This window comes from Lampris incognitus, chromosome 14 (assembly GCF_029633865.1).
Source record: "Lampris incognitus isolate fLamInc1 chromosome 14, fLamInc1.hap2, whole genome shotgun sequence".
Lineage (NCBI taxonomy): Eukaryota > Metazoa > Chordata > Actinopteri > Lampriformes > Lampridae > Lampris > Lampris incognitus.
Window position 1 is genome coordinate 35505257 of NC_079224.1, and position 24737 is coordinate 35529993.

The 24737-nt window shown below is 43.0% G+C and overlaps 5 protein-coding genes across 7 annotated transcripts; 3 read left to right on the plus strand and 2 right to left on the minus strand.

The window, feature by feature from the left end:
- Positions 1-727: 727 nt before the first annotated feature.
- nedd8l (NEDD8 ubiquitin like modifier, like) lies at positions 728-1935 on the minus strand. Its single transcript, XM_056293592.1, has 4 exons — positions 1811-1935; positions 1443-1490; positions 1219-1301; positions 728-1102 (listed from the first exon to the last, which is right to left on the minus strand). The coding sequence occupies exons 1-4, from the start codon at positions 1826-1828 to the stop codon at positions 985-987; spliced, it is 267 nt and encodes an 88-aa protein (XP_056149567.1). The 5' UTR covers positions 1829-1935; the 3' UTR covers positions 728-984.
- Positions 1936-2178: 243 nt separating this feature from the next.
- zp3f.2 (zona pellucida glycoprotein 3f, tandem duplicate 2) lies at positions 2179-4203 on the plus strand. Its single transcript, XM_056293591.1, has 10 exons — positions 2179-2331; positions 2430-2614; positions 2690-2793; positions 2868-2959; positions 3040-3220; positions 3327-3432; positions 3509-3597; positions 3671-3762; positions 3836-3943; positions 4107-4203. Exons 1-10 carry the CDS (start codon positions 2220-2222, stop codon positions 4124-4126), a joined length of 1089 nt encoding a protein of 362 aa, XP_056149566.1. The 5' UTR covers positions 2179-2219; the 3' UTR covers positions 4127-4203.
- A 1760-nt stretch (positions 4204-5963) lies between these two features.
- Positions 5964-7642, plus strand: LOC130124416 (zona pellucida sperm-binding protein 3-like). The gene is made up of 9 exons (XM_056293874.1): positions 5964-6030; positions 6137-6303; positions 6384-6487; positions 6576-6667; positions 6741-6921; positions 6999-7104; positions 7197-7282; positions 7357-7448; positions 7572-7642. The coding sequence occupies exons 1-9, from the start codon at positions 5967-5969 to the stop codon at positions 7640-7642; spliced, it is 963 nt and encodes a 320-aa protein (XP_056149849.1). The 5' UTR covers positions 5964-5966.
- Positions 7643-7858: 216 nt separating this feature from the next.
- On the plus strand, positions 7859-12358 carry LOC130124417 (RING finger protein 212B-like). The gene is made up of 5 exons (XM_056293875.1): positions 7859-7916; positions 10562-10708; positions 11081-11133; positions 11213-11287; positions 12083-12358. The coding sequence occupies exons 1-5, from the start codon at positions 7859-7861 to the stop codon at positions 12191-12193; spliced, it is 444 nt and encodes a 147-aa protein (XP_056149850.1). The 3' UTR covers positions 12194-12358.
- Positions 12359-17029: 4671 nt separating this feature from the next.
- On the minus strand, positions 17030-23992 carry homeza (homeobox and leucine zipper encoding a). 3 transcript variants are annotated; one of them, XM_056293589.1, is made up of 3 exons: positions 23647-23992; positions 22764-22834; positions 17030-20702 (listed from the first exon to the last, which is right to left on the minus strand). In XM_056293589.1, the coding sequence occupies exon 3, from the start codon at positions 20676-20678 to the stop codon at positions 18663-18665; it is 2016 nt and encodes a 671-aa protein (XP_056149564.1). In that variant the 5' UTR covers positions 20679-20702; positions 22764-22834; positions 23647-23992; the 3' UTR covers positions 17030-18662. The 3 variants fall into 3 exon arrangements, with proteins under 3 accessions (XP_056149564.1, XP_056149563.1, XP_056149565.1); XM_056293588.1 differs by having other exon boundaries at positions 17030-20706; XM_056293590.1 differs by having other exon boundaries at positions 17030-20706; positions 23861-23979.
- Between the last annotated feature and the right edge of the window lie 745 nt (positions 23993-24737).

Sequence of the window (24737 nt, forward strand, 5' to 3'; positions counted from 1 at the left end):
TTTCCCTGTGCCTTTTTTCCTTCAAACACCCGAGGTATTCCCTTATAACAACGTTTATTTATTGAATGAAAGGTTTTACCTTTGAACGATGTCTAGATATTTTACTTCAACATGGCTGACAAGTTGCTTGTCCTGACCTGTTATCTTCCTGTGCATTATGTATAGTGTTCCTTAATTGGTTTATTGATTGAAATTTTCAGTTTTTCTGATCCTCTATTTGATCCAAGGAGGCATAATTGGTATAAATAATGCACTGACCACAAAACATTTAAGCTTTTAAGTACTAAGCACAACATGAATAAGGGTCTGGGTCTTTGACATGACAATTATGCAACCCTTTGTGACATGTTGACCAAATGACATCCATACACACCTGGATAAGTATTCTGTAAAACATATGTACAATGAAAATGCACCTCCATAAGAAGGCAGTCTATTACCTTAGCAATGAACGGACATGTTAGATGACAGGGTCATCCTAACTGACACCTATGAAAAGTCATTCTATCAATGTTTGTCAGGTTCTCTCAATTTATGTCAATGCAAATCTATAGAAATAAGATTTCTACTGTTACTAGTGAGAATCTGAAAGACTGAAGAGTTTAATTTGAGTGTTGCCTTTGAATCCACCATCTTGTGACATTTCCTAATAAAATGGGATTTCCAAAATTGTCTGCAGTGACCTGCCTAACCAGCAGTGATCAATGCGTGTATTCCATGACAACGGTTTGTCAGCTTCACCATTTATTCACAAGTAAAATCATCAGAGTTCTTAAACTTGCTCTCTTGTATTGAGCCCAGTTCTACTGGTGATACCAAAAAGCATAAATGGGGTTTAAAAAAATATAGTCTTTCTGTTGGTGTGTACTGATTTCTTGGCTTAAGAGCATAGTATTTCAGATCTTGGTGCAGTAACACAGTGGGACACTGACAGACACCCCAAAAGAGTTAACGAGACTGGCTGAAAGATCATGACATCGGTGACTAGGAGGTTAGGCATGTGCTGGGACTGTGGAGGAACAGCCCTCCTCTTAGTGCCAGGACAAGATGCAGCACTGAACCACCCTGAATCTTGTAGTCTGCCGCTGTCTTTTCATCGTTCCTAAGATGAATCAAAAACACGAGAAGGGAGAAAATAGTTCACGGATATGTTATGGAGTTGATCATTTATATTTGTAAGTACCGCAGGACAGTATAGTTCAGCGCAGAGTAACCCACATCTGTTTTCCACTATATATTAGCCTTTGTTGCTGAGGTGGGATTCCTTCCTTCTCTTCTACCCTTTCTTTGATTCGCTCCACCTTGATCCAACAACGTGCGGCAGGTGAGAGGAGGACGAGTAGGCAGAGACAAAACAGAAAATGTACAACACATCAGCTGATCACATCCACTGTTAACTGCATTCGATAAACTGGACGACTACACTTGTGTCATGCCATCACCTTGTCTGTAGGCTCTATGTCGATCTCTATTTCTTTCCCGGTGAGAGTCTGCAACAAAACATGTTCACACGGTGACATCTCTCTGAAACTACACATTCTCTGCGTTTCAATTTTCTGCCAGGATTTATAACCAGAAGGGCTGGCACTAGTGACTTATTATACACACCCACGTTTGCACAGAGTCCTCAAACTATTTAAACGCGTTAAATGAATTCGCCCTCTGACCTCCGGATTAATTTGCCTACCGGTTGTGCGAGTGTAACTAGCACGACCCATAGGGACTAACCCGGGACAGCAGTCGCAGGCTAACGTAACTGAAACGTTCACACGCGCTGAGCGCTCGTCTGAAAAAGCACGGCTCACGTTACCTTCACTTTTATCAGCATGTTGCACAAAGCATGCGATTCAAAACAAGAGACGACGTTTTGTGTGATACACGCTTGTTTAAACGGATTGGATCAACAATCCGCTCTCGTACATCCGGCTCGATTTATTTTCCTGTGTCACACGCTAATCATTCCGTCCGGACGGGGGGGGGGTGTTCCGATGAATAACTTAATGAACATGCCGCCAGCCCACAACTGCACATTTTAACATTTAACCCAAGTGAAGCGCTTTGGGTGTCAAGATAAAGCGCTATATGAATGTAATTCATTATTATTATTATATGTTTAGAGTTTTAACAGTAAATCAGTTCCCAATTTCTATCATAAAATACAGATCGTGCTGGGCCGGACTTTAACACACGTGTTCCTCATTCTGTTAATTGGCTCGGCGATGTATTTAACGGGTCAGACGCACAATGTTGTTACTCGTCCAGTCATGATGGCCAGTCTGTGCTTGCGTGTGGTGCTCTTTGCTGTCGTTGCAGCGGTTGCTGTTAATGCAGGTACGCATGTCAGACATGCGACGTGGATATGTCTAATTTATTTAATTTGTTTTCGTGCAGGTAATGTTAAGAAACTAAAATTGTGCACTTGTTTGTAGATATCAGCGTGGACTGTCTGAAAAAGTCTGTTAAAATCACGTGGAAGATACCGCCTCAGTTGGTGCCGCACGCTGCGCGTCTCTTCCTTGGGAACTGCATGGCATCTCACTTTTATGTCCTCGCTTCTGGAGAGGGAGTTGCCACCTTCGACTATAATCTCAACGACTGCAGATTCAAAAGGGAGGTAATGTTAAAACTCTTGATAAAGGTGTATTTTTGTTTTTTTGCCACCGTGATATGTCATAATCCTCTCCCGTAGCTGAAAGGAAAGGGCCTCGTGTACCGAAATGAGTTGACCTACAGGCCACATGCCAAGTCGAAACCCGCGGACTTCACCTATCCCATTGAGTGTGGTTACAAAAGGTAAATCTTCGTTTTGAAACGACAAGTTTTCTGAAACATGAGGCTCCAAATGTAATTTAAAATGTCATTTTTAGGCCTGATAAATGGTTCCCTGAATTCTTGACCCCTGGGTTTGGTGTTGTTGAAGGACATGGCAAGCTGGTCTTCCACATGGCTCTTCTCAATGGTAACTTCTTGCCATATTCGCAGAAAACAAGCCGTGATGATTTCTCGTGTACAGCTTCTGAACGATGCTCTTTTATTTAGAGGCTTTATCTGGTATGGCAAAAACGAATATCATCCCACTGGGCTCACTCATCCCGATATGGGCAGCAGTGGATCAGAAGTCTCATCAACCATTGGCACTGTTCATGGAGGAATGTGTTGTAGCCACCACACCAGAGCTGTACACAGACAGCCCACGTGAAACCATTATCACCAATAAGGGGTAAGTCACTGTTACAGGTTAGTCTTTGCACTGACTGTTCCCTTTGTAAGTGGTGTCCAGGCATCATAAGGGAACCAGAAGTTACCTTCCCCCCCCCCCTCCCCAGCTGTCTTGAATATGGTAAAACGAGCAACTCCAGGTTTGTGAATCGGTACCATTCCTCTGCACTCATCCTGCTCCTGCAGTCCTTCAGGTTTGGTCTTGGAAAGGAGGTGAGTGGTTAAAATGGATGTCATGTAATATGTACAACTGGTCAGATTGTGACTCCTATTTTCTTTGCATCCACAGGTGTATGTCCACTGCAAACTGTCTGTATGGTATCCTGATGCTCTAAATGAAAACAAGAAAACATGCAATTATGTTAAAGAAACTGGAAGGTAATGGTTTTCTTGGTCTTTCATTTCTTTTAGTACTTCAGGCTGTAAATTTAACTTTTTTTTTTCTTTTCAGTTGGGAACTCCTAGAGGACCCACTTCAGAGCAACCTTTGTACATGCTGTGACTCAATTTGCAAGGCCCGGCCCAAAAGAGCACTGGAGTCTGGTATATAAGATGTTTACAAATGTTAGACCATCTTGAGATTGATGGATAGATGAACTGAAATGTCCTCTCTAAGATTCCCAGGGCCTGGTCCAGAACTCTGTGCTGGGGCCATTGATCATCGTGGACTATTCTGACACCAAGACCCACAACACGACTGCCAACTCTTCCACTGCAGTGCAAGGTTGGTGTTAAAGCATCAAATCCATGATGCACAATACTGGACTTGAACCTCCCATCGCAGAGGGGTTTCCTCTTGCTGGATGTCGTGTGGATAATGAACTTTTATATAAATGGGTTTTGCTAGTTATTAAATTTGAAATTCTAATTTTGTTCTTCATCTGTAGAAGTCCTGCCCCAAGCCTGATGCAGGAAGCTCGGTGGATGACCTAAAGGGACGACCTGACTTCTGATGTCAAACTGACTTCTGCTTTTGAAAATAAAGTTTAAAATGAACGTGTCTCCTTGACTAATGAAACTGGATGGGTTTTAAAGGGATATGGAAGGTTTTCTATGGAAAAGTACTTCAGAGGATGCACTTTAGTAGGGGTCCCCATGTGCCACATGCATGTATGTAGGTTTTCATTCAACCATCACAGTTGACCAATTCCACTCATTGACACTTGATATGAATTGGCTGGTGATGGGTTAAGATATCTGGATGCTTCCTTATATACCAAACTGCACCCACAAACCCATTGTAATGGCTATATGCACCTTGAGCATGCACTGAGTGGTCGGGAGACTATGAAAGCGCTATAAAACATGCAGTCCATCTTAAGAACTGGATAAACACTTTGAAACAAAAGGGTGTTTGTGCCCTGGGTGAGTTCCTGAGTTTAAGTAGAACTTCTTTTACTATTTCGCTGATTGCAAACAAAGCTTCTGAGGCGGGGAATGCAAAATGTTTGATAAATTACACCACTTGAAGTTTTCATACTAGTACATCCGCTCATTTAGCAGATGCCTTTAAACTGAAACAAGTGGATATTTAGTCGTTGGCAGATCAATTTGTTTACAGCAGTCGGCACTAAATGGTAAGATCATAGCCAAGAATGCTAACCACATCCAGTTTGAGTGATGGGAGACTCAAAGTAAATGGACAAAATCATAAATCGAGATGTGTAATCAAGTGTAATATATGCGGCCAAAGTTGGTGCCCTGTTTTCCAGGCTGTTGGCTTGGATTTATTTTTGGTTACTGGTACTTTCCTGTGCCATTTGTTTTAATTGAGACTCTTAAGCAATTTTAAATAAACCATCATTGCAAATATACAAGTAAAAAATCTAGATATTTGATTTATTTTAGATTTTTATATATATATAGTAACGTGCATGGATAAGTAGACACCTTGGCCCTTGGTTAACAGGTCGGACCCTTTAGTCGACTGGTTAATGTTGTCGCTTGCGGAGTAGGAGATATGGGTTCGCGTCCCGGCTGTGGCGGTCCCGGGCTGCCCCCTTAATTCGGTACTATATAAATATATATGTTATTAATCTCAGTGGGGAAGTCGCTCTGCGTTTAACCCATCCTAGCGCTGTAGCTAGAAGCAGTGGACAGCCACTGTGCAGCACCCAGGGACCAACTCTAGTTATTTCTTCCTATCGCCCCAGTCAGGGGCACAGACAGGAGTATTAACCCTAACATGCATGTTATATAGATCTCAACATATTCCGCTCATTAGTTGAGCACTCACAACACCATTGACGGTTTCGGGGGGGAAAAAACATATGTATATATATATATATATATATATATATATATATATATATATATATATATATATATATATATATGTAACTGGATATTTTCTTGCCCGGTGCGGGATTCGATGCGAGTTGTATTGCACCACAAGGCGGCAGCACTAACCGCTCGGCTAAAGGGTCAGACCCTTTTGCTAGGGACTAACGTACTTTATTAGTAGTTTACATATATATATATATATATATATATCATGATTTAACTCTTAATGTTAAGGTTAATTATATCAGTTTGGACAGATCAACCTTTACATTATTGAAGCTCGATCTAAATCATGTAAATTTGATAGCAGTAGGAGGATTTTTGAGCTCATTACAAACAGGGCAGCCATATTTGCACCTGACGCGCTTGAGACTGACCAGCTGAAAGCGATTCAGACTGATTGACGACCTCTTTGTCAGTGGGGATAAAACACAGTTGCCTGTACAGTTCAGTGTTCAGTCGTGATGGCGGCCCTTTGGCAAAGTGCAGTTCTGGTGAGCCTGGTAACTGCCCTGGTTGTAGATGCAGGTAATGTTGCTATCACAAAAATATGTGAAGTTGAAGATACTGAGGTTTTGCTAAATATAAGTTGTATTTGTTTATAAGTGGCTGTTTGATGTTCTGTCTTCCTCAGAAGTGAAGCTGGACTGCAGGCCTGATTTTGTCACAGTAGTTTGGACAACTGCTCGAGCCAGAGTCGATCTTTCACTTGTTCGACTGGGTACCTGTTCTCCAACCAGTGTATCAACAAGGGAGGTTGTCTTCAGTGTTGAATTCAGTGATTGTGACTTCAGGAGAATTGTAAGTAGTTTGCTTGTTTTTGGCAACTTGGGTACTTCTCTAGCTGGCTTATGTGTGGATTCCCCCCCCCTTGCCCTAAGGTGACTGGAGACCAGCTGGTGTACACCAATGACCTAACCTACATGCCTACCACTGATGCTCACAAATGGGCATTTTCTCATCCAGTTGTCTGTGTTTATGAGAGGTTTGTCTAAACTTTAATTGAATGGCTCCACAACTTCCCTATGGTAGTTTTGGTTGCTCTGACTAAAGTGTGTCTATTTGTTGTGTAGGCCTAAAGACTGGTACCCTCCTCTGTATGCTCCAGTGCTGTTTCATACATATGGTGTAGGAGCTCCCTCATTCTACATGGGACTAATGAATGGTGAGTCTCCATTAAAGCTAATAGTTGTGTACCCCCCCCCCCCCCAATTCTCAACTTTTGGTTTGCTTTTTAGATGACTTCTCAGGCCCAGCTTCTTCCACTGCCTTTCCTCTGGGTTCCTTTATCCCAGTTTTGGCTGGTGTGGTGCAAATGTCCCATCAGCCATTGCTGCTGTTACTTGAGGAATGTGTGGCTGCTGCAACACCACAACTGCACCCAGAGAGCAATCTTTATCCCATAATCACCAACAAGGGGTATGCATGGCAAGATGAGACCAGAAGTGGTTAACTTTTTTTTTCTTTTTCTAAATGAGTTTTCATTCCACTTTCAGGTGTCTTGTGGATAGTAAGGTGACTCATTCCAAGTTTGAGCCAAGACACAGCCCATCAGAGCTTTGGCTATCTCTTCAAGCTTTCAAGTTTGCTGTTGGAGAAGAGGTAATGTGATGGCTAATCTTATGTGTTTGACTTTTTCTCCTGCCTTATTGAAATCAGAAGTCATGCCCCCCCCCCCCATTTACTTCCCAAAGGTTTTCATCCACTGCAAGCTTGTAGCCTGGGACCCTAATGGCCTTGACAGCACCAAGAAGGCCTGCCACTATGTGAAGGAGCATGGGTAAAATGATCTTGTCAAACATATTGGACTATATTAGAAATGATGTGGCACTTAAAATGGCTTTTTGCTCACAGCTGGGAGCTTCTGGATGACCCTTCATACAGCCATTTGTGTAGCTGTTGTGACTCGAGCTGCAAGTCCAGACACAAGAGGAGCACTGGAACAGGTACCTCAGCACACAATTCTAGTTTGCAGACTGTTTACTATGTAGCTTTAAATTGCTACATTTGATGCTGACAACCACTGACTGTCTTGCATTGTACCTAGTCATTTTTCTCTTCTTTCTCAGGCCATCTTGGAATGACACACAATGCTGTCCTTGGCCCACTTAAGATCACTGACCTACAGTTTTCAAAATGACCTAATGGAAAGCAAGAAACAACTTTGCACTTCCACACATCGAACATTTCCCAAAACCAGTTTGAAGAAGGCTGGCTTTTATCTTGGGGCCCCTGTGCAACCTCCAATCTACCAGTTGTCAGTGTGACCAGTGATGCAATGATTTTTGACTTGTTAGTGGTCATTAAAAGACTTTTTGGAAATTATTTTGCTCGGAAACTTATTAACCCTTTCGAAATGAATTGGGTGGTCACGGTACTTGGTTTCAACACTAATGGGGGCCGACTGATCAGTGGTGGGCTTCTTCCAACTGTATTTGGGAAGCATGGGACACTTTTTGGGAGACAGGAGAATTGCTTGTTGTTTGAAGGGTTTCCACTGAAATTAAGCAATACTCAAGTTGGTGCTCTTGACATTGTAGGGCCATATACCACTGCTATAGCTGCCGGAGCATGTACCCTGGCTCTGCCAAATGATGGAAACTAGAAGCGGGCTTGTACTTGGATGGGCGACCTCCCGGGGAAACCGAGTTGCTGCCGGAAGTGGTATGGAGGGGGCAGTCTTCCCTCAAGTCCAAAAAAAATCAATGCCCTAGTGCAGAGACGGGGACACTGCTGTAGGAGATGCCGTCGTTCAGATGAGACGAGAGGTCGACTCTGGTCATTAAAGATCCCATGGCACTCAACGCAAAGAGAGGGGGTTCCCCGATGTCCTGGCGAAATTCCCAACCTGACCACCCCCCCCCCATTGGCTCAATGATTCCTTCCCCTCCACCTCAAATTGATGCGTGGTGAGCGTTCTGGCGCAAAATGGCTGCCGTGCACCGCACGTTGGTGGTGGTTGAAGTGTCACCCCCCCCCCCTCCGATGTGAAGCGCTCCAGGTGTCTATAGAAAGGCGCTATATAAATTTAGTTATTGTGCACAAAAACTAATTTTGCATGGAAAAACTCTAGTACAGCAACAAATATGATGGCAAAATAATTGAGTCCATTGGGAACTCTAACTTAAATTAGTCTTACTGCTTTTTGTCCACCACAGAAAAATCAATTACCCCCATTTTGTTCAGGAAATCCCTTTTCTAGTTTTTATTTCAGCAATTTATTCGTTCCGTTGTCTTTTATCATTACCTTCTTCCAATCTGTGCACTTTAGCATTACGTTGTAATCTAACGTATAGCTGTTTTTTTTTTTTTACATTGATTGGTTGGTCTGGCTAGTAAATGCGCATGTGACAAATTCGCGCTTACGGAAAGATCTTACTAACGACGTCACGCACCGCCGAGTTTTCCCGCCGTGCGAACGTAAGCTTTAACAAGGTAAGACTAAACGGTTTAATATACGTTTTAATGGCCGGCACGATAACACAATTTTGTGGTTGCTTTTCTACCTTGTATTTGCTTACATCAAAACCGCGTTAATCCCCCCCCCCCCCATGTCGCCGACTGCCGTTAGCAACAGAGGTGGCTGACTATTAGCATACCGGAGCTAACAGGAGGCCTATCTGCCCCGCAGCAGTAATTTGCAGTGGGTGGGGGTGGGGTATGGAGAGAGAGAGAGAGATCAAGTGTTTCCGAAACTGACGGCTGCAATCATTAGCAAGGGCCACTGCCTTCGGACCGACCAATAGAGAGAGAGCGATGTGTGTGGACGAGTGTTTGTTGGGGGTGGAGGGGGGTCATCGGGCTCTTGTGTGTTTTGAGGGGTTATTTTGCTCTTAGTTTATGACTCATTCAGCCCTTGCTACTTGCTTCGTGAATTTCAACAGCGGTTCTTCACGATAGTGTGTATTCATCCGCGAACTAATGCATCCGCCGCTACATAACTGATTGCCGACGGTAACGCAGGCTCAATTCAAACTGTCCGTCCGTCCATTATCCAAACCGCTTACCCTACTCAGGGTCGCGGCGATGCTGTAGCCTGTCCCAGCAGTCATTGGGCGGCAGGCGGGAAGACACCCTGGACAGGCCGCCAGTCTATCACAGGGCCGACACGCACACCTTAGGGACAGTTTAGTACGGCCAATTTACCGCGCATGTTTTTGCATTATGGGAGGAAACCCACACAGACATGGGGAGAACATTCAAACTCCACACAGAGGACGACCCGGAACGACCCCCCCCCTTCCCCAAGGATGGACTACCCTGGGGCCCGAACCTGTCCGGATGCCCCGAGATTTTAACCACGGCCCTGTGATGGTCTGGCGGCCTGTCCAGGGTGTCTCTCCGCCTGCTGCCCAATGACTGCTGGGATCCCAGATAGCATCCGGATGTGGGCCACTTCAGGCAATGATGCGGCCCTAATGGCCGCCTCCTGCCCCTGACAAAATCATTATGAGCCAATAGCAAATATGGACCAAATATGCCAAATCATCAAATGTGGGCCTTTTTTGGCAAAGATGCGGTGCTCTCAGCAACATGTAATCTGCATGTGACCCTGAAGTGGACCGTGTGGTAAATGGTAAATATGGCCCACAAAACAAACATGGGCTACCTTTGGCAACTATGCGGCACATGCGGCATTGCTACGGCTTGGTTCTGGCCCAGATCTGGCAAACAGGAGCGGACCGCCGAAGTGCCATCATTCCATGTGGTATGTAGGCCAAATGAAGTGTTGGGTGTGGGATGGGTCCGGGCCAAAGCAATTTTGCTTTCTGGGATAGGCTCCAGCATCCCCGCAACCCTGGGTAAGGATAAGTGGTTTGGATAATGAATGAATTTGACTAAATGGGTGTGAGTGGGATGACTGTAAACTGTGACAACTTTGCACAATGATGCTTATGGTCATTGCAAACCATTCTAAAGCCCCACTGCAACGAAATGCTTATCAGAACCGATCCTGAAACCTTATCCAAAATAAACGGACAGAATATTTTTTAACAATACCATATTTTTCTTTGTATTAATGCTGGTGTCTAATATTATTTATTATTTGTCTATTTAGCTGAAGAGGGTATTCTTTCTGATTCCAAGCAGAGGCAAGAGCTTGAAATGGACTGGTTCCATTGCAATCACTGCTTCAGAAGAAAAGGTCAAAACTTTTCAGTGTCGAGCTGTGGCCATATCTTCTGTGAGGGATGCATCAAACCAAGTATGAGTCGTATTTTTATCTTCGTCTCATTGCTATGACAATTTCCTTTTCCTCCCAATCTCCTACGATCAAAGAAAATTGAATCAGTTCATCTGGACACAACGTTTGAGAGAGAAATGTGTCATCACTCATCTATGTGACCTGTTCAGTCTCAGCTGACGATGAGTGATGAAACGTTTCTCTCCCAATAAAGGTTGTGTCCAGATGAACTGATTCAACTTTCTTTGATTTTTTTTTTACCTGGATTATTGAACATGCATAAAGACAATCTCCTGCTATATTTTTACTTTTTAACAATCCACCATCTTTAATCAGACAGTGTCAGAAAACACTTCAAAAATGTTTACCCATTATTTTTACCCTTTTCTCCAGAACATTGTAGCATATGTGGATCGAGCTGCAGTTATTTGCCCATCACAGATCAGGTTGGTCCATCTGTCCTATATACATTGGAACTTGTGGTGCTGGATTGAAAATAATGTTCTCTAAAATTTTGTTTTCTAGATGAAGCCTGAGGAGAAGATGTTTTTCAGGGACCCCGTGGAGCTCATTCAGTCACGCTTGGAGCATATAAAAAAGGTAGCGCTTCTGCCATCAAGCTTTTTGCCTCAGTCATTTCAATATATTCTGCACAACTAATTGACACTAAGGAGAAAATGCAGAGCAACTGATTAATCAGCTGACCAAAATAAGATACAGAAGTACTTTTATATTGTCATGAACTGGCTCAAAACCATGACAAATATGAGCAAGACACAATGAAGTGTTAACCACTTTTATTTGAGGAAATAAGCTGCAGAGATTATCCAGAAAAATACCCAAACGAGAACATGTCTGGTCCATCAGTGAAATCAGAATGTTTGTTGGATGTTGCATGAGTGATAATGCATGTATTGTGTGCAAAAATCAAAAGAAAAAAGGAAGTTAAAATAAACTAAAGACAACAACCTTATTCTGAGGAAGGAAAAGAGAGTGTGTGAGATAGAGCGAAAGCAAGAGACGTGTGTACAGTAGAGATGTTAACGATAAAATAAGAGTAATACTAAAATAATACTAATACTATACAAGCGGGGTGTAACTAGACAGAAGATGCTGTCATATATTTGAACAAAACACCATCCGGAAATCTTAGGGAAGTGCATGAATGGGAAATTCCAGCAATATTGTGGAACGTATGTGTGAAAGGGTCTATAGAATAAAAACGGAGAGATAAGCAGGGCTGAGGAGAAGAGGGTCGTGACAGTAACACCATGTTACAGATGTATTTGGGGTGCCTTGATTCATTATCTGTGAGGTAAACCTGGTTTCTTACAGACCCTTTTTTTTAATATTTGCTGAATATGCTTTTAACAACGAGGCCTTCACTGCCCACAGATTGCACTTTTTCAGCACACACAGAAAGCGAGAATCACCGCCTACTTTAAACACAAATCTGTGGAGCTAGAAATGCGTCTGAAAGAGGTCACCAACGAAAGTTACAGGTGATAACTTGACACTCATTTTGTCTTCTACCCCATGTGCACTTTACTTTTTACCATGCTGCAAAATTGTTGTCTTTTCTTTTTTTTTTGTGGTTTATGTTAGGGAAATTTCCAAGCTGAGAAGAGAAAATGCCAAGTTGAAAAGGCCTCTTTCTCAGACAGGGGTGAGTGTCACAAGAGGGTGATAACAGCAAAAGGTTGTTACTATCTGAAATGTTGATATTCAGGTAATAAATCTGATTTGATCTGCTGACCTCTGACCACAGATTTCACCAGGACAGTGTCAGTCAAATAGGTAAAAGCCAAGTTACAATTTACTGTTATCCTGTTTCATTACCACCTGATCAGCATTAACATTGTTAAACCTAACAGAGTGGTTATTTTGTAATAATTTTGCTCCTATAAAGTACTCCGAGGTTGACCTTTCCAGTTGCTTTAACATCTCCAGGTAAGCTTATTGTTAAATACAGATTTGTTGTGGGTAGATCATTTTTTAAGCAAACATTTTTTTGCTGACATCATAGAGAAGTCAATTTCCTTTGCAAATTTACTCCTAACATGTCATGCATATTTTCATTCACCAGTCAGCATTTGCTCAGCAACTAAAAGGTATGTTTTTGCAGTTTGCGGTTGTGTTCAAATGGATTTTGTTCCTTTTCTGCACATCACAAATTTACCTGTGGTCAGAAATGGATCTCTTAACAAATAGGTCTGACCCGGTGCCTTGTGGAATATCTCACTCTTACATTTAAACATGGTGTCAGTCACCCAGGTTCATCTGAATCCCAGGGAAGGGCCAGAGACCGATGGATGAGACTTTCACTGACAGTAAGCCTCCTAGTTACATCGACTCCATCTTGTCTGTGAATGTTCTCATTCATCCAGGTAATGGTCGTTATCGGAGCTATTGATATGCATGGCTCTCCTGTGCTCCGATGTCACGTACAACATTGCCAAACATATAGCCAACATCTTGACCCCTTTAGTGGGCAAAACACCTCACCATATCCAAAACTCCATTGACTTCGTGGACAAGGTCCAAGGCGTAAAACTGGAACCGGATGAAACCATGGCATCCTATGACGTGACCTCGTTATTCACCTGCATCCCAACCATGGAGGCTTTGGAAACTGTGAGGCAACGTTTGCTACGGGACGACACCCTCCACAATAGGACCAACCTCAGCCCAGACCAGATTTGCCAACTACTGGACTTTTGCCTGAACACTACATATTTCCAATTTAGGGGCCAGTTTCACAGACAGAAACACGGCTGTGCAATGGGCTCACCAGTATCGCCCATTGTGGCCAACTTCTATATGGAAAAGGTAGAACACAGGGCCCTGAACTCCTTCAGAGGAACACCTCCGAGCCACTGGTTCAGATATGTGGACGACACATGGGTCAAAATCCAAACACAAGAGGTGCAAGCGTTTACCAAACACATCAACTCAGTGGACAAGAACATTAAGTTCACAAGGGAAGACGTAAAGAACAACAGTTTGCCCTTCTTGGACTGTGACGTCCACATTGGGGAAGACAGGAGCCTCCACATTGGGATTTACAGGAAACCTACACACACAGACCAATATCTACTTTTCGACTCACACCACCCTCTGGAACACAAACTGAGTGTCATCAGAACTTTGCAACAGAGAGCTGACAATGTGCCCAGCAGCTTTAAAAACCTGCAGCTACCCCAGTTGGACCTTTGTGAAAACTGCAACACGTTGCAAAAAGACCAACCAGGTGATCGACGAGGAGAAAAGGAACAGAAGGAATAGCACAGTCATCCCGTATGTTTCTGGGGTCGCCGAGAAACTCAGGAGAATTTTCAACAAACACCGCATCCCGGTATACTTCAAACCCAGCAACACACTCCGACAAAGACTGGTTCATCCCAAAGACCGTGTACCACACACCAAAAAAAGCAATCTGGTGTATGCTGTACAATGCAATGAGGATTGCACTGACCTATACATAGGAGAAACCAAACAACCACTACACAAACGGCACTACACAAACGGATGGCCCAACACAGAAGGCCAAACTCCTCAGGACAAGACTCAGCAGTCTATCTACACCTAAAGGAGAAGACACACTCCTTCGAGGACAGCAATGTACACATTTTGGACAGAGAAGATAATGGTTTGAAAGAGGGGTGAAGGAAGCCATCTATGCGAAACTGGAAAAACCATCCCTCAACAGAGGAGGAGGTCTGCGACACCACCTATCTCCCACTTACAATGCCGTCCTTTCAACTCTACCCAGGAGACTCAAGAAGCCTAGCCTCCAAGAACAACAGTCGGTCACTAACGGCTCCAACGACTCTCATGACCACTGAATAATGAAGTTGAAACTAACACCCCAACGACCGTCGCTGCTAAAACAAATGCAAATCAATAGCTCTGATGGCGAGAGGCGCGGCTGGACATCGGAGCACAGGAGAGCCATGCATATCAATAGCTCCGATAACGACGGGCGCGGCCAAACATCGGTACACAAAAGAGCCACTCATATCTATGGCTCTGTTAGCGACGGGCGTTGGTAAACATCGGGACACAAAGAGCCATGGACATGTATAGCTCTGACGACTCCAAGAGGATAAATTCTGAGTCTCATCACCAGCCAGTCAGACTAGCTTCGTCTAGTCAGAAAGGCACGAACTGAGGAAGCCTCTTTGGATGAGAGGCGAAACGTCTTCACGGATATATACCAAGTTCAGTTGCACTTGATTCAACTCCTTTGGATCGACTCCATCATTTTGCTCTCCAAAAGGAGATATTCACCATTAGAATAAAAGTAACATCCAAACCTGGTGAATAATTGATAGTGTATAAACTGCCACTGCCATTGCTCCCTCCAGGTTGGGGATGAGTTGTTGCCTCAAGTGAAGGAGTTCAAGTATCTCGGGGTCTTGTTCACAGGTGAAGGTAGGATGGAGCAGGAGATTGACAGGCGGATTGGTGCAGCATCAGTAGTGCGGATGTTGTCCCGGACCGTTGTGGCGAAAAGGGAGCTGAGCCGGAAAGCAAAGCTCTCAATTTATCAGTCAATCTTCGCTCCAACCCTCACCTATGGTCATGAGCTTTGGGTAGTGACTGAAAGGGTGAGATCGCAGATACAAGCAGCTGAAATGAGTTTCCCCTGTAGGGTGTCTGGGCTCAGCCTTAGGGTGAGGAGCTCGGACATCCAGAGGGAGCACGGAGTAGAGCCGCTGCTCCTTCGTATCGAAAGGCGCTAGTTGAGGTGGTTCGGACATCTGATTAGGAGGCCTCCTGGGCGCCTTCCTTTGGAGGTTTGCTGGGCACAGCCAACTGGGAGGAGACCCTGGGTTAGACTCAGACTGGAGGGACTATATATCCAATCTGGCCTGGGAACACCTTGGGGTCCCTCAGGAGGAGCTGGAGGGCATTACTGGGGAGAGGGACATCTGGAGTGCCCTACTTAGCTTGCTGCCACCGCGACCCGACCCCAGAGAAGCGGCTGAAGATGAGTGAATGAATGAATAAACTGCCATTTTCATTATTAACTCTCACTGCCTTGTTGACAGTTATTACACTTTCAAAATTTGTATCAAGTACGTGTGGATATTGACAAATTTCACATTACAAGTCTAGAAAAAACATCTGGTTTTTAAACTGCAATCCTTAAGATTTACATACAAACAAATGTCCCCTTATGATCTTTCAGTTGCTTCAAGTCTTCACTATAGCAGCCAGATTCGCAAGAATAGGGCAGATAGCAGTGACATTAGCAAGTTCATTGTGGATTACAGGCTGATATGGGAGGATCACCCTTCAAGAAGACTTTCCAACACATCAGTAGCTAAACTCGGGTTCAGTTTTGTGTTTTTGTTTGTCGGTGGGGAGGATGCTGAAATGGCACAACAGGTGACTCTGTCTTTTCATTTGAAGTGGCTCTCTGGACCACAGCAATTACCACACATCACCATAGTAACAAAACGAAGAGCTTCAGGATTGTAGCTTTAACTATATTGACTTAGTAATGACACCAATTTCTGCCTTCTGTCTGCTCACCTCAGCCAACCCCCAGATCGGCCTCCTCTATGTCTAACCTCGGTCTCCATGAACAACCAGTCAGTGAGTATACACTTAGTAAAGTTGCAGTAAATAATTAAAAGTAATCTGTGGAGATAATCAGCTCTAAGAAATTAACCCATTACCTCGTTTTTAAAAAGGAACACCTACAACCATTAACTACCCAACAAGGTAAGAAATACTTTCTTTGGTAGAGAAGCAGAAGTACTTTTTTATGATAGACGAGTCTGTCATTTGCGCTAAATATTGATGGAATAATTCTTGTTTGCTTTGATTGCTAAGTAAGTCATTTCCCTCGTTTTCAGGACTAAGGATGGGACCCCGGGCGCCTCCCAATTCCCGTTGAGTGGATCATCACTACAGTTTCACAGGTCTTGAAGAAATGGCCACTAACAAATTCATTGTCATTGACCTTACAAATATTAGAGGATTAAGCTGAAGTAGACCCTTGACTTTGTTTTTTTTTTTACAGTTGATTTTGGAGTTCTTACACTATTGTTGGGCATAGGTGTTTTATTTTCTTTTGCTGGTAAATACGTGTATGTTTTCCCATCATCTGTTAAGGGGGAAAAAAAGTTGTGCAACTAGAGTAAGGCCATGGATGTTCAGCTTCTGTTCATACTTTAAAACCTACATGGCATTTTAGATGTTACTGTTGAGTAATTTGACAGCAAGTGTTTGGAGAAATTGTTATAAAATAACTTTCAAATTAATCAGTTGAGAAAACAAACTTGCTGGTTTCCAGTGACACAAATGTGCAAATCAAATGAATCATTTAATCTTTCAGTTTATTTAAATAAAAAAGTTCACAACTACTTGAGATCCGCAATATTAGAAAAGGAATTACAATGATTTGCCCCCACCTTTTCATGGTTAACAGTTACAAATATCATTGTAGAAATAATTTTATTTAATACTTGCACTGGCATAACTATGCATTTGTACTTAAAATTCATATTCTGCATTGACAGATGTATCAATATTGCTTTGGAATATTTGATTAAAGTTATTTGCTTTTACTTGTTCAAACCGTTCGGCTTCTTACTTATCGAGATTACTTGACTCCTGTTGGCAGAACCCTTTTCCTTAGTACAGCTTGGACCAAAGAAATCCTTTCAGCTCTCTCAGATTTACAGTGACTTTAAGTCACGGCAAAGACACAAAAATACTGATATGGATTCTGTCAGAGTGCAAATCCCAATTAAGAATGGCAAGTCGTGCTAACTGTACAAACATTTTTGTACTGTGAACTGGTATAGGTCAGTGCAAACTACATTTGAATTTAGGCACAGCCTATTAAAAAATGCAGGAATACTTTATAGAAATATGCTTGCAATAACGAGTTAAAATGAGACCCCATAGAATTTGCAGTTTGTACCGTGCCTTTTGAAAAGAACGCCATGTAAGGCTTAAATATTATAGGCAAAAATAACATAAAATTGGGAATTAATGTTTATCGAAACTAAATGTATTTAATGAGCATATGTCTGCAGGCTCTAACGTCCAAGTGCAACATCCCATTTGTAAGTAAAGATGTCCAGTGTGCTTTCCATGAAAATGAATAATTAGGCTATAAAAAGGAATGATTACACACAGTGATCAGTCAATAACTTCAACAAAGTCATCTTTTTCCCAGAGCAGTTCCTTGTCTGCCAAAATTCTGAGCTACATGGAAGTACCAAAAGTACAACCAATATAATTTTTTTTTTTTTTTTTTACTATTAATCCCCGTGGGGCAATTCCTCCTCTGCATTTAACCCATCCTAGCTGTGTAGCTAGGAGCAGTGGGCAGCCACCGTGCAGCACCCGGGGACCAGCTCCAGTTTGTCTTGCCATGCCTTGGTCAGGGGCATAACTATTAACCCTAACATGCATGTCTTTTTGATGGTGGGGGAAACCGGAGCACCCGGAGAAAACCCACCGCAGACACGGGGAGAACATGCAAACTCCACACAGGACGACCTGGGATGACCCCCAAGGTTGGACAACCCCGGGTTTCGAACCCAGGACCTTCTTGCTGTGAGGCGACAGCGCTAACCACTGGGCCACCGTGTCGCCCAAATTACACCGCTAAAAAAACATACTATAAAATCTTTAGTAACAGTAAATAATCCAAAGAGAAACAATGCTCCTAAAAATATGAACCAGTGTATGAAGTACTGTCTTATTTACAACAATTTCGTAGACAACAAAAGAAATAATACATTATAAGCAGGTAATGCAGCATTTAGTAAGAAGAGCCTCAGTTTTGGACCTGTACTGGGAAGACTGGATGTTACACTTATGCTCTAATTAAAGCAATGCTAAGCAACTTCATATCTAAATAAAGGGAAAAGAGGAACATCCGACCAGCTTTCAGAAAGATTCCCCGAGTTTGGTTCCAGTGTCTTTCTATTCATTTTTTTTTTTTAACTCAGTCAATAATGTTAGGCTCTTGGTCAAGTACTCCAGTCTCCTGAGATGCAAACCAATCCCGTACTTGCTGGTAGCTCATTCTTGACTTCTTGCATAAGGAGTCAAGGTCTTTTTCATTTAATATCCCTGTCAAACGGTGATATGCCTCAAGTGGCTGAATATTGGGGGAATCTAAACAGGTACTTGCTCCACTGGATCGAGATTTTCGTTTGCGGCTACCTCCACCCTGAGGGGTTGTACTCGAGCCACTTCCATTTGTTTCACCTCCGTTACTTTGCTGCATGGAGGGGTCGGCCAAGAACTGTTTACAGACCCCTTGCACCCAGCGCAGCTGCCCGTTTTTAACAGCATACCGTGTATCCCCAAACCACTGAATAACATCTGCCCGGGGTAAGCCTGTAAGCTTAACCAGCTCTGTGTAATCTTCACTCTTTGGCCACTGGCAGCGTACAAAGTGTTGCTTTAGCACATCCAGTTGTTCCTTGGTCTTACGTGGCCGTCCAGCGGGTGTAAGGACAGTAGGGGTGGACGAGGAAGCACCAGAGAAATGCACGACTGTTTGAGAGGAGCTGGCTTTGGCAGAGCTGGCTGATTTCTTCATGCTGCTGATGCCATTTGAGTGTCGTTTGCTCAGTGAGGTTGTTGGTGGGGGCGGGGTGCCAGAGGAGGAAGAGCACGGAGAAGGTTTGGGTAAACTCAATGGCTGCTGTAGAATATCTGGGTCAATCTTGCTGTCCTTAGTCAACTGCAAGGGTTTTTCTTCACTTTGTTCTTCATCTTTCACACGGTGTCCGTTTTCACCCGAAATGTCCAGCACACCCTCACACCCTTCTGCCTCTGCAACTCTATCTCCAAATGCCTCTAGACTGTTTGACAGGAAAGTCTGGAAGAAATGTGAGTCTTTAATCCCACTGCTACGGGGTCCCTCGTGCACCTTCACCCCATTTTGATGCTGACGAACCTTTTGTGCGACAAGCGATAGAGGCTGTATTTGCTGAGGATCATCATTTAGTGTAGCCACAGTAGAACTGGGATATACCTGGGTTGCTCCAAAGGCTCCCCGGCCCACCCTGAGCTGGTAACGGCTGTCACTGAACCATTTACGGATATCATTTCGGCTCAGTCCCGTCTCTTCTTGCAGACGTCGGAGTTCAGCCTCTGCGGGCCAGTTTTCCCTCAGAAAGCTGCTGCGGAGGACAGCCAGCTGGGCTTTGGACTTTTTGTAGCGGCCATGACGACGTTGCTGCAAATCTGAGGGGACAACAGAGACGTCTGTTGCAATAGTTGCAGGCATGTCTGCAGGTGGGCGGTAGTAGTAGGAGTCTTGAGGGGGAGGGAGAGAAGAACTGAAACATGGAACAGCAGGTCTGGCTGGTCTGTAAGACTCTGGTGATTCGGTTGTCGGTTTCTTCTTTGAGGAGACCAAGGTGGAGAAAGAGCCCTCTATTCGATCGTTGTCCTTGTCCTTCATTATCACCTCTTCGCCGCTTTTCCTCTTGGTCTTTATCTTTGTTTCCTCCTTTGTTTCAGTGTAGTTACCACACAGCTCAGGTACTGACAGCTTCCTCCGAGTCTCCTCTATCTCCTCTGAGGCCCAGCTGATGCCATATTTAATTCTCTGCACCATAAACCACACTTTGACTTTGTCCAGGGGCAAACCACACACCCGTGCCAGTGCATTTACTTCACGAGATGTAGGGTATGGAAACAGATTGAAGGCTTGGACTAGCTCTGGGATAGTGTCAAGTTCACGAGTCTGATCGGCCTGTGTCCACACTAGTTTTAGTCCCTCTGACACAAGAGGTAGACACACGACAGAATTGTTGTTGGTGCTGAAGCTAGCCCCGCTGCCTGTGTTCCCGTCAGATCCGCTGATAGGTTGGTGCACATCCTTTGCGGTGCTATGGATTGCATGCTTGTCTTCACACTCTATCTTTCTCCCTTCACCTTCAGGGGGCTTCTTCACCTCTACGTCTAATCCTGTTCGACCGTTACATTCACTGTATGCAGCCATCTGGGATACTGAATTGAGTGTCTTCTACCTAAAAGAGGGGGGGGGGGAAACGAATCAGCTGCAACTTCTTTTTACTTCTTTCAACCACCATGTTAGGGCTTGGCGATAATTCAGTATTATTGTTTATCATGTTTAAATCATATTGCACTGGTATGAAATTCAGCTATTGTCATGTGATACACAATTTTGTAGTCTGAATTAACGATAGAGTATCAATAACCTAGAATTTATACCAAATGGTCTGAAATAGTTGAGAATTAAAAAAAAACTGTTTGATATGATTCTTAACATTACCAAACAAATCAATGTGATGAACCCCGGATTCTTAAATAGCATGGTGTATTTGCCATCTTCCTGATTTCCTCTATTTTTGCATATGTCACATTTAATTGTTTCAGATCTTCATACAAAATATAAGATGAAGTGAACTTGAGGAAACACAAAATTCAGTTTTTAAATGAAAATTTTAATTAAGGAAAAGTTATCCAACACCAACTAACCTGTGTGAAAAATTGCCCACTTAGTTACTCAATCAACCAATTAACCAAATGTAATTGATCAGTGGATTCAATTAGTGCAGATACATCCAGGTTTGATTACTGTCAGCCCTGTTGAATCTAAACATGATTTATAAAGAACCTTACCATCAATATGAAGTAGGCTACAAGGGCTCAACAAGCAGCACACTATGAAATCAAATGACAAATGACATCAAAAGAAATTCCGGAAGAGATGAGGGAAAAAAAAGTTGAGATACATCAATCTGGAAAGGGTTACAAAGCAATTTCTAAGGCTCTGAGACTCCAGCAAACCACACTGAGAGCCATTGTCTCCAAATGGAGAAAACTTGGAACAGTGGTGAATCTTCCCAGGAGCGGCCAGCCAACCAAAATTCCTCCAAGGGCGCAGCAACAACTCATTCAAGAAGTCACCAAAAACAAAAACAAAAAAACAGGACAACATCTACGTAAAGAACTGCAGGCCTGGTCAGATTTTGGAGTGCCCAGGTCAAAGCCCTGACTTGAACCTCATTGAGATGCGTTGGCAGGACCTTAAACAAGCAGTTCATGCTCGAAAACCCCCCCAACATTGCTGAATTACAGCAATTCTGCAAAGAAGAGTGGGCCAAAATTTCTCCACAGCAGTGTGAAAGACTGATCTCCAATTATAGGAACTGTTTGGTTGCAATTGTTGCTGCTAAAGGTGGCACAACCACAGTTACTAAGTTCAGGGGGCAATTACTTTTTCACATGGGTGATATGGGTGTTGGATAACTTTTCTCCTTCAATACATGAAATGATCATTTAAAAACTGTATTTTGTATTTACTCCAGTTGTCCTTGTCTTATATTACATTTTGTATGAAGATCTGAAACCATTCAGTGTGACAAATATGCAAAAATAGCGGAGATCAGGGAGGGTGAACACTTTTTCACGACACTGTCAGGAGATACAGTGTAGTATATATTTCACGACACTGTCAGTAGATATTGTGGAATATCTATATTGACTTAAAATTCCTTAAGATTATCGAGATAAGCTTTTCTCTGTCAAGTCAAGTCAATTTTACTTGTATAGCCAAATATCAAAAATTACAAATTTGCCTCAAGGGGCTTTTTAGCAACACAACATCCTGTCCTTCGACTCTTGCATTGGATAAGGAACAACTAACTAAAAAAAAAACCTTTAACAGGGGGGAAAAATAGGAAGAAACCTCATGTCACCCATCACTACTATGCCTTGTTCAACATTCACTGGTTCAGTGTAAGCTACACACTTGTTTTGAGAAGGGTGTGGGGCAGTAAAATTAAAACAAGTTAACCAGGACTGTACGTGGCGTTTCAGAACTTTCTATTCTTAAAGTTAGTTATCTGACAGCTGTCTCCCCCTCCTCCTCCTTTGCGGCCCTCACTCTGAATCTCCCAATGAAACAAGTCGTATACTCGGTGTCCAGATTGAGCACCCCTCCCCCCTGGAACCAAAGTGTGGTGACTGACTTTTGTTTTGTGGGAGTGGGGTTGGTCAAAGGGTGGGAGCATTGGGGGGGGGGGGGGGGGCTAAGAAATCCATCAGTCTACTTTCTCACCCTTTCCCAGTCCTGGCTTTGTTCCTCTTGAGGCTCTCAGTCCTATAAGATTCAAGTGTAACCTCTTCAAACTAAAACAGATGAAACATCCGTGGAAAAAGACAGTCAGTACACATTGATGACAAGTAAACAAGAAATAATCACAGTAAGACTAAAACCCCTTTATAAATGTGGAATATGGATAAATTGTTGATCAAGACCAAATATTTTTTTGAAGTGAACCCACTTTAAGACAAAATGTTTTCCAATTTATGTGTAACCCAACAGGTATAGTAATGACATTAAAAAATAGCTCAAAATGTCTATTTATTTATAAATAACTGCAACAAAACACATTTCCTATATGGTTGTTTATGCCCAAAGTGGTCCACAGCAAATTACACTAATTAGGTGTCAGGTTATTGCTGATGAGACAATCCCATTAAACATTTTCTCCTTCAAATTGGTTGTTTTTTGTTTTTGTTTTGATAACTGGAAATTGATAAACCTGCACTTTAAATTAACAATGAATGAATACTGTTGACCATTACTATTCAGTCTTACGATTGAGCCAACTGTGCCACACAAAACTATAGTGTGACATATTGAGCCACTAGCCAAGCACGATAAACAAGCTCATTTGTAATTCATTTAGGCTAGACTGGACGGCAACAGGGGGAAATGATGAGCACCTTCCCCGACACCGGGCTCAGATTTGGTGAGTTAATATGGGTCTGAAGTGTACGGATAGTTTATGCCGCAAGAATGGCATCAAACTTGTATTTCTTCGCCCGTGACGCGCAACTGTCTGGCTCCTTTGTGGCGCATTAACTAATATGTGGAAACTGCACAGGCGCACTTGGTCGTCGGGCACGCTTGAGTGAAACATAAAAATAAAACTTACCAAAACGCCGAAACACCTTCTGTTTTCGAAACGCGTGTGTAAAGAATATCCCGACTGTTCTTTGCCGCCGATCCTTCTGGTTAAAGCTTAAGTTTGGGGGATACGGAGGAAACAATACCGTCCGTTTGACCCTTGCCTTTTTCTATAAAAAAAGCCCTCGGTGGGATTATGTTTTGGAAATAGAAAGACGCCAAACACAACGGAACTTTGTCACCTTTTAACACCAGTTGCGACACGGAATAGTTCTTCTTACAGGAGAAATCCAGGGCGAAATTTGTGATTTATTAATACGAGGTCTGAACTTAAATCGCCGTTTACTTTCAGTGCCCTCGGTCCGATGTTGCTTTTGTTCTGAAACTGAGAAGTCTCTGTCCCGTCCGGCCAGCATAAAACGAGGAGGAGCTGAGTGAGGACCAGGAAACCCGCAGGCCCGCGTTTCGCCAAATTTCGCATCCGGCTGAAAATACGTTTCCCGTATAACCGTGGCGTCGCGTTCCCACTTAAATGTTACATTTTAAATGGTTTTATTTTATTTTTTGTTTTGCTGTGTTGAAATTATCCACACGACTGATAATCAAACAAGGCATCATACCGAAAAAAGGCAAATTGCAACTGGAAAGACGCTAATGCTTTGTGTGGTTCGTTATTTGTAAAACCCAGATTAAAAAAGATCAATTTAACAATCACCGTAGTGCTATTTTCTTATTTTCTTACGTGAAACATGAACGTAATAATTGAGGTTCGCTTTAAGTAGATGTATGTTTGTTCCCGCGAGTCCATATATATGAAGGGATACATATACTTATGGGGATACAAAGCTTAGTATCGCACAATCCCCGAAGTGACGTGTTCAGTGGGTGGGCCATCCCGTAAAGAGTAGGGCAGGGATTGGCGTATGAAGGTGCCTGTATAACGAATCTTTGGAATTGGATTTAGTCTAAATCTAAAAAAAAAAAAGAAAAGAAAAAGATAATGTGAATTGAAACGGCAGAGTGATTTTAGAGCTGCATCTAGGACTTAAAAGAAGAAAGTCTTTTTTTTTTTAAAGAAGGACTTCATCACTCGACTGCTTTGTGTCTGGACACGGTGAA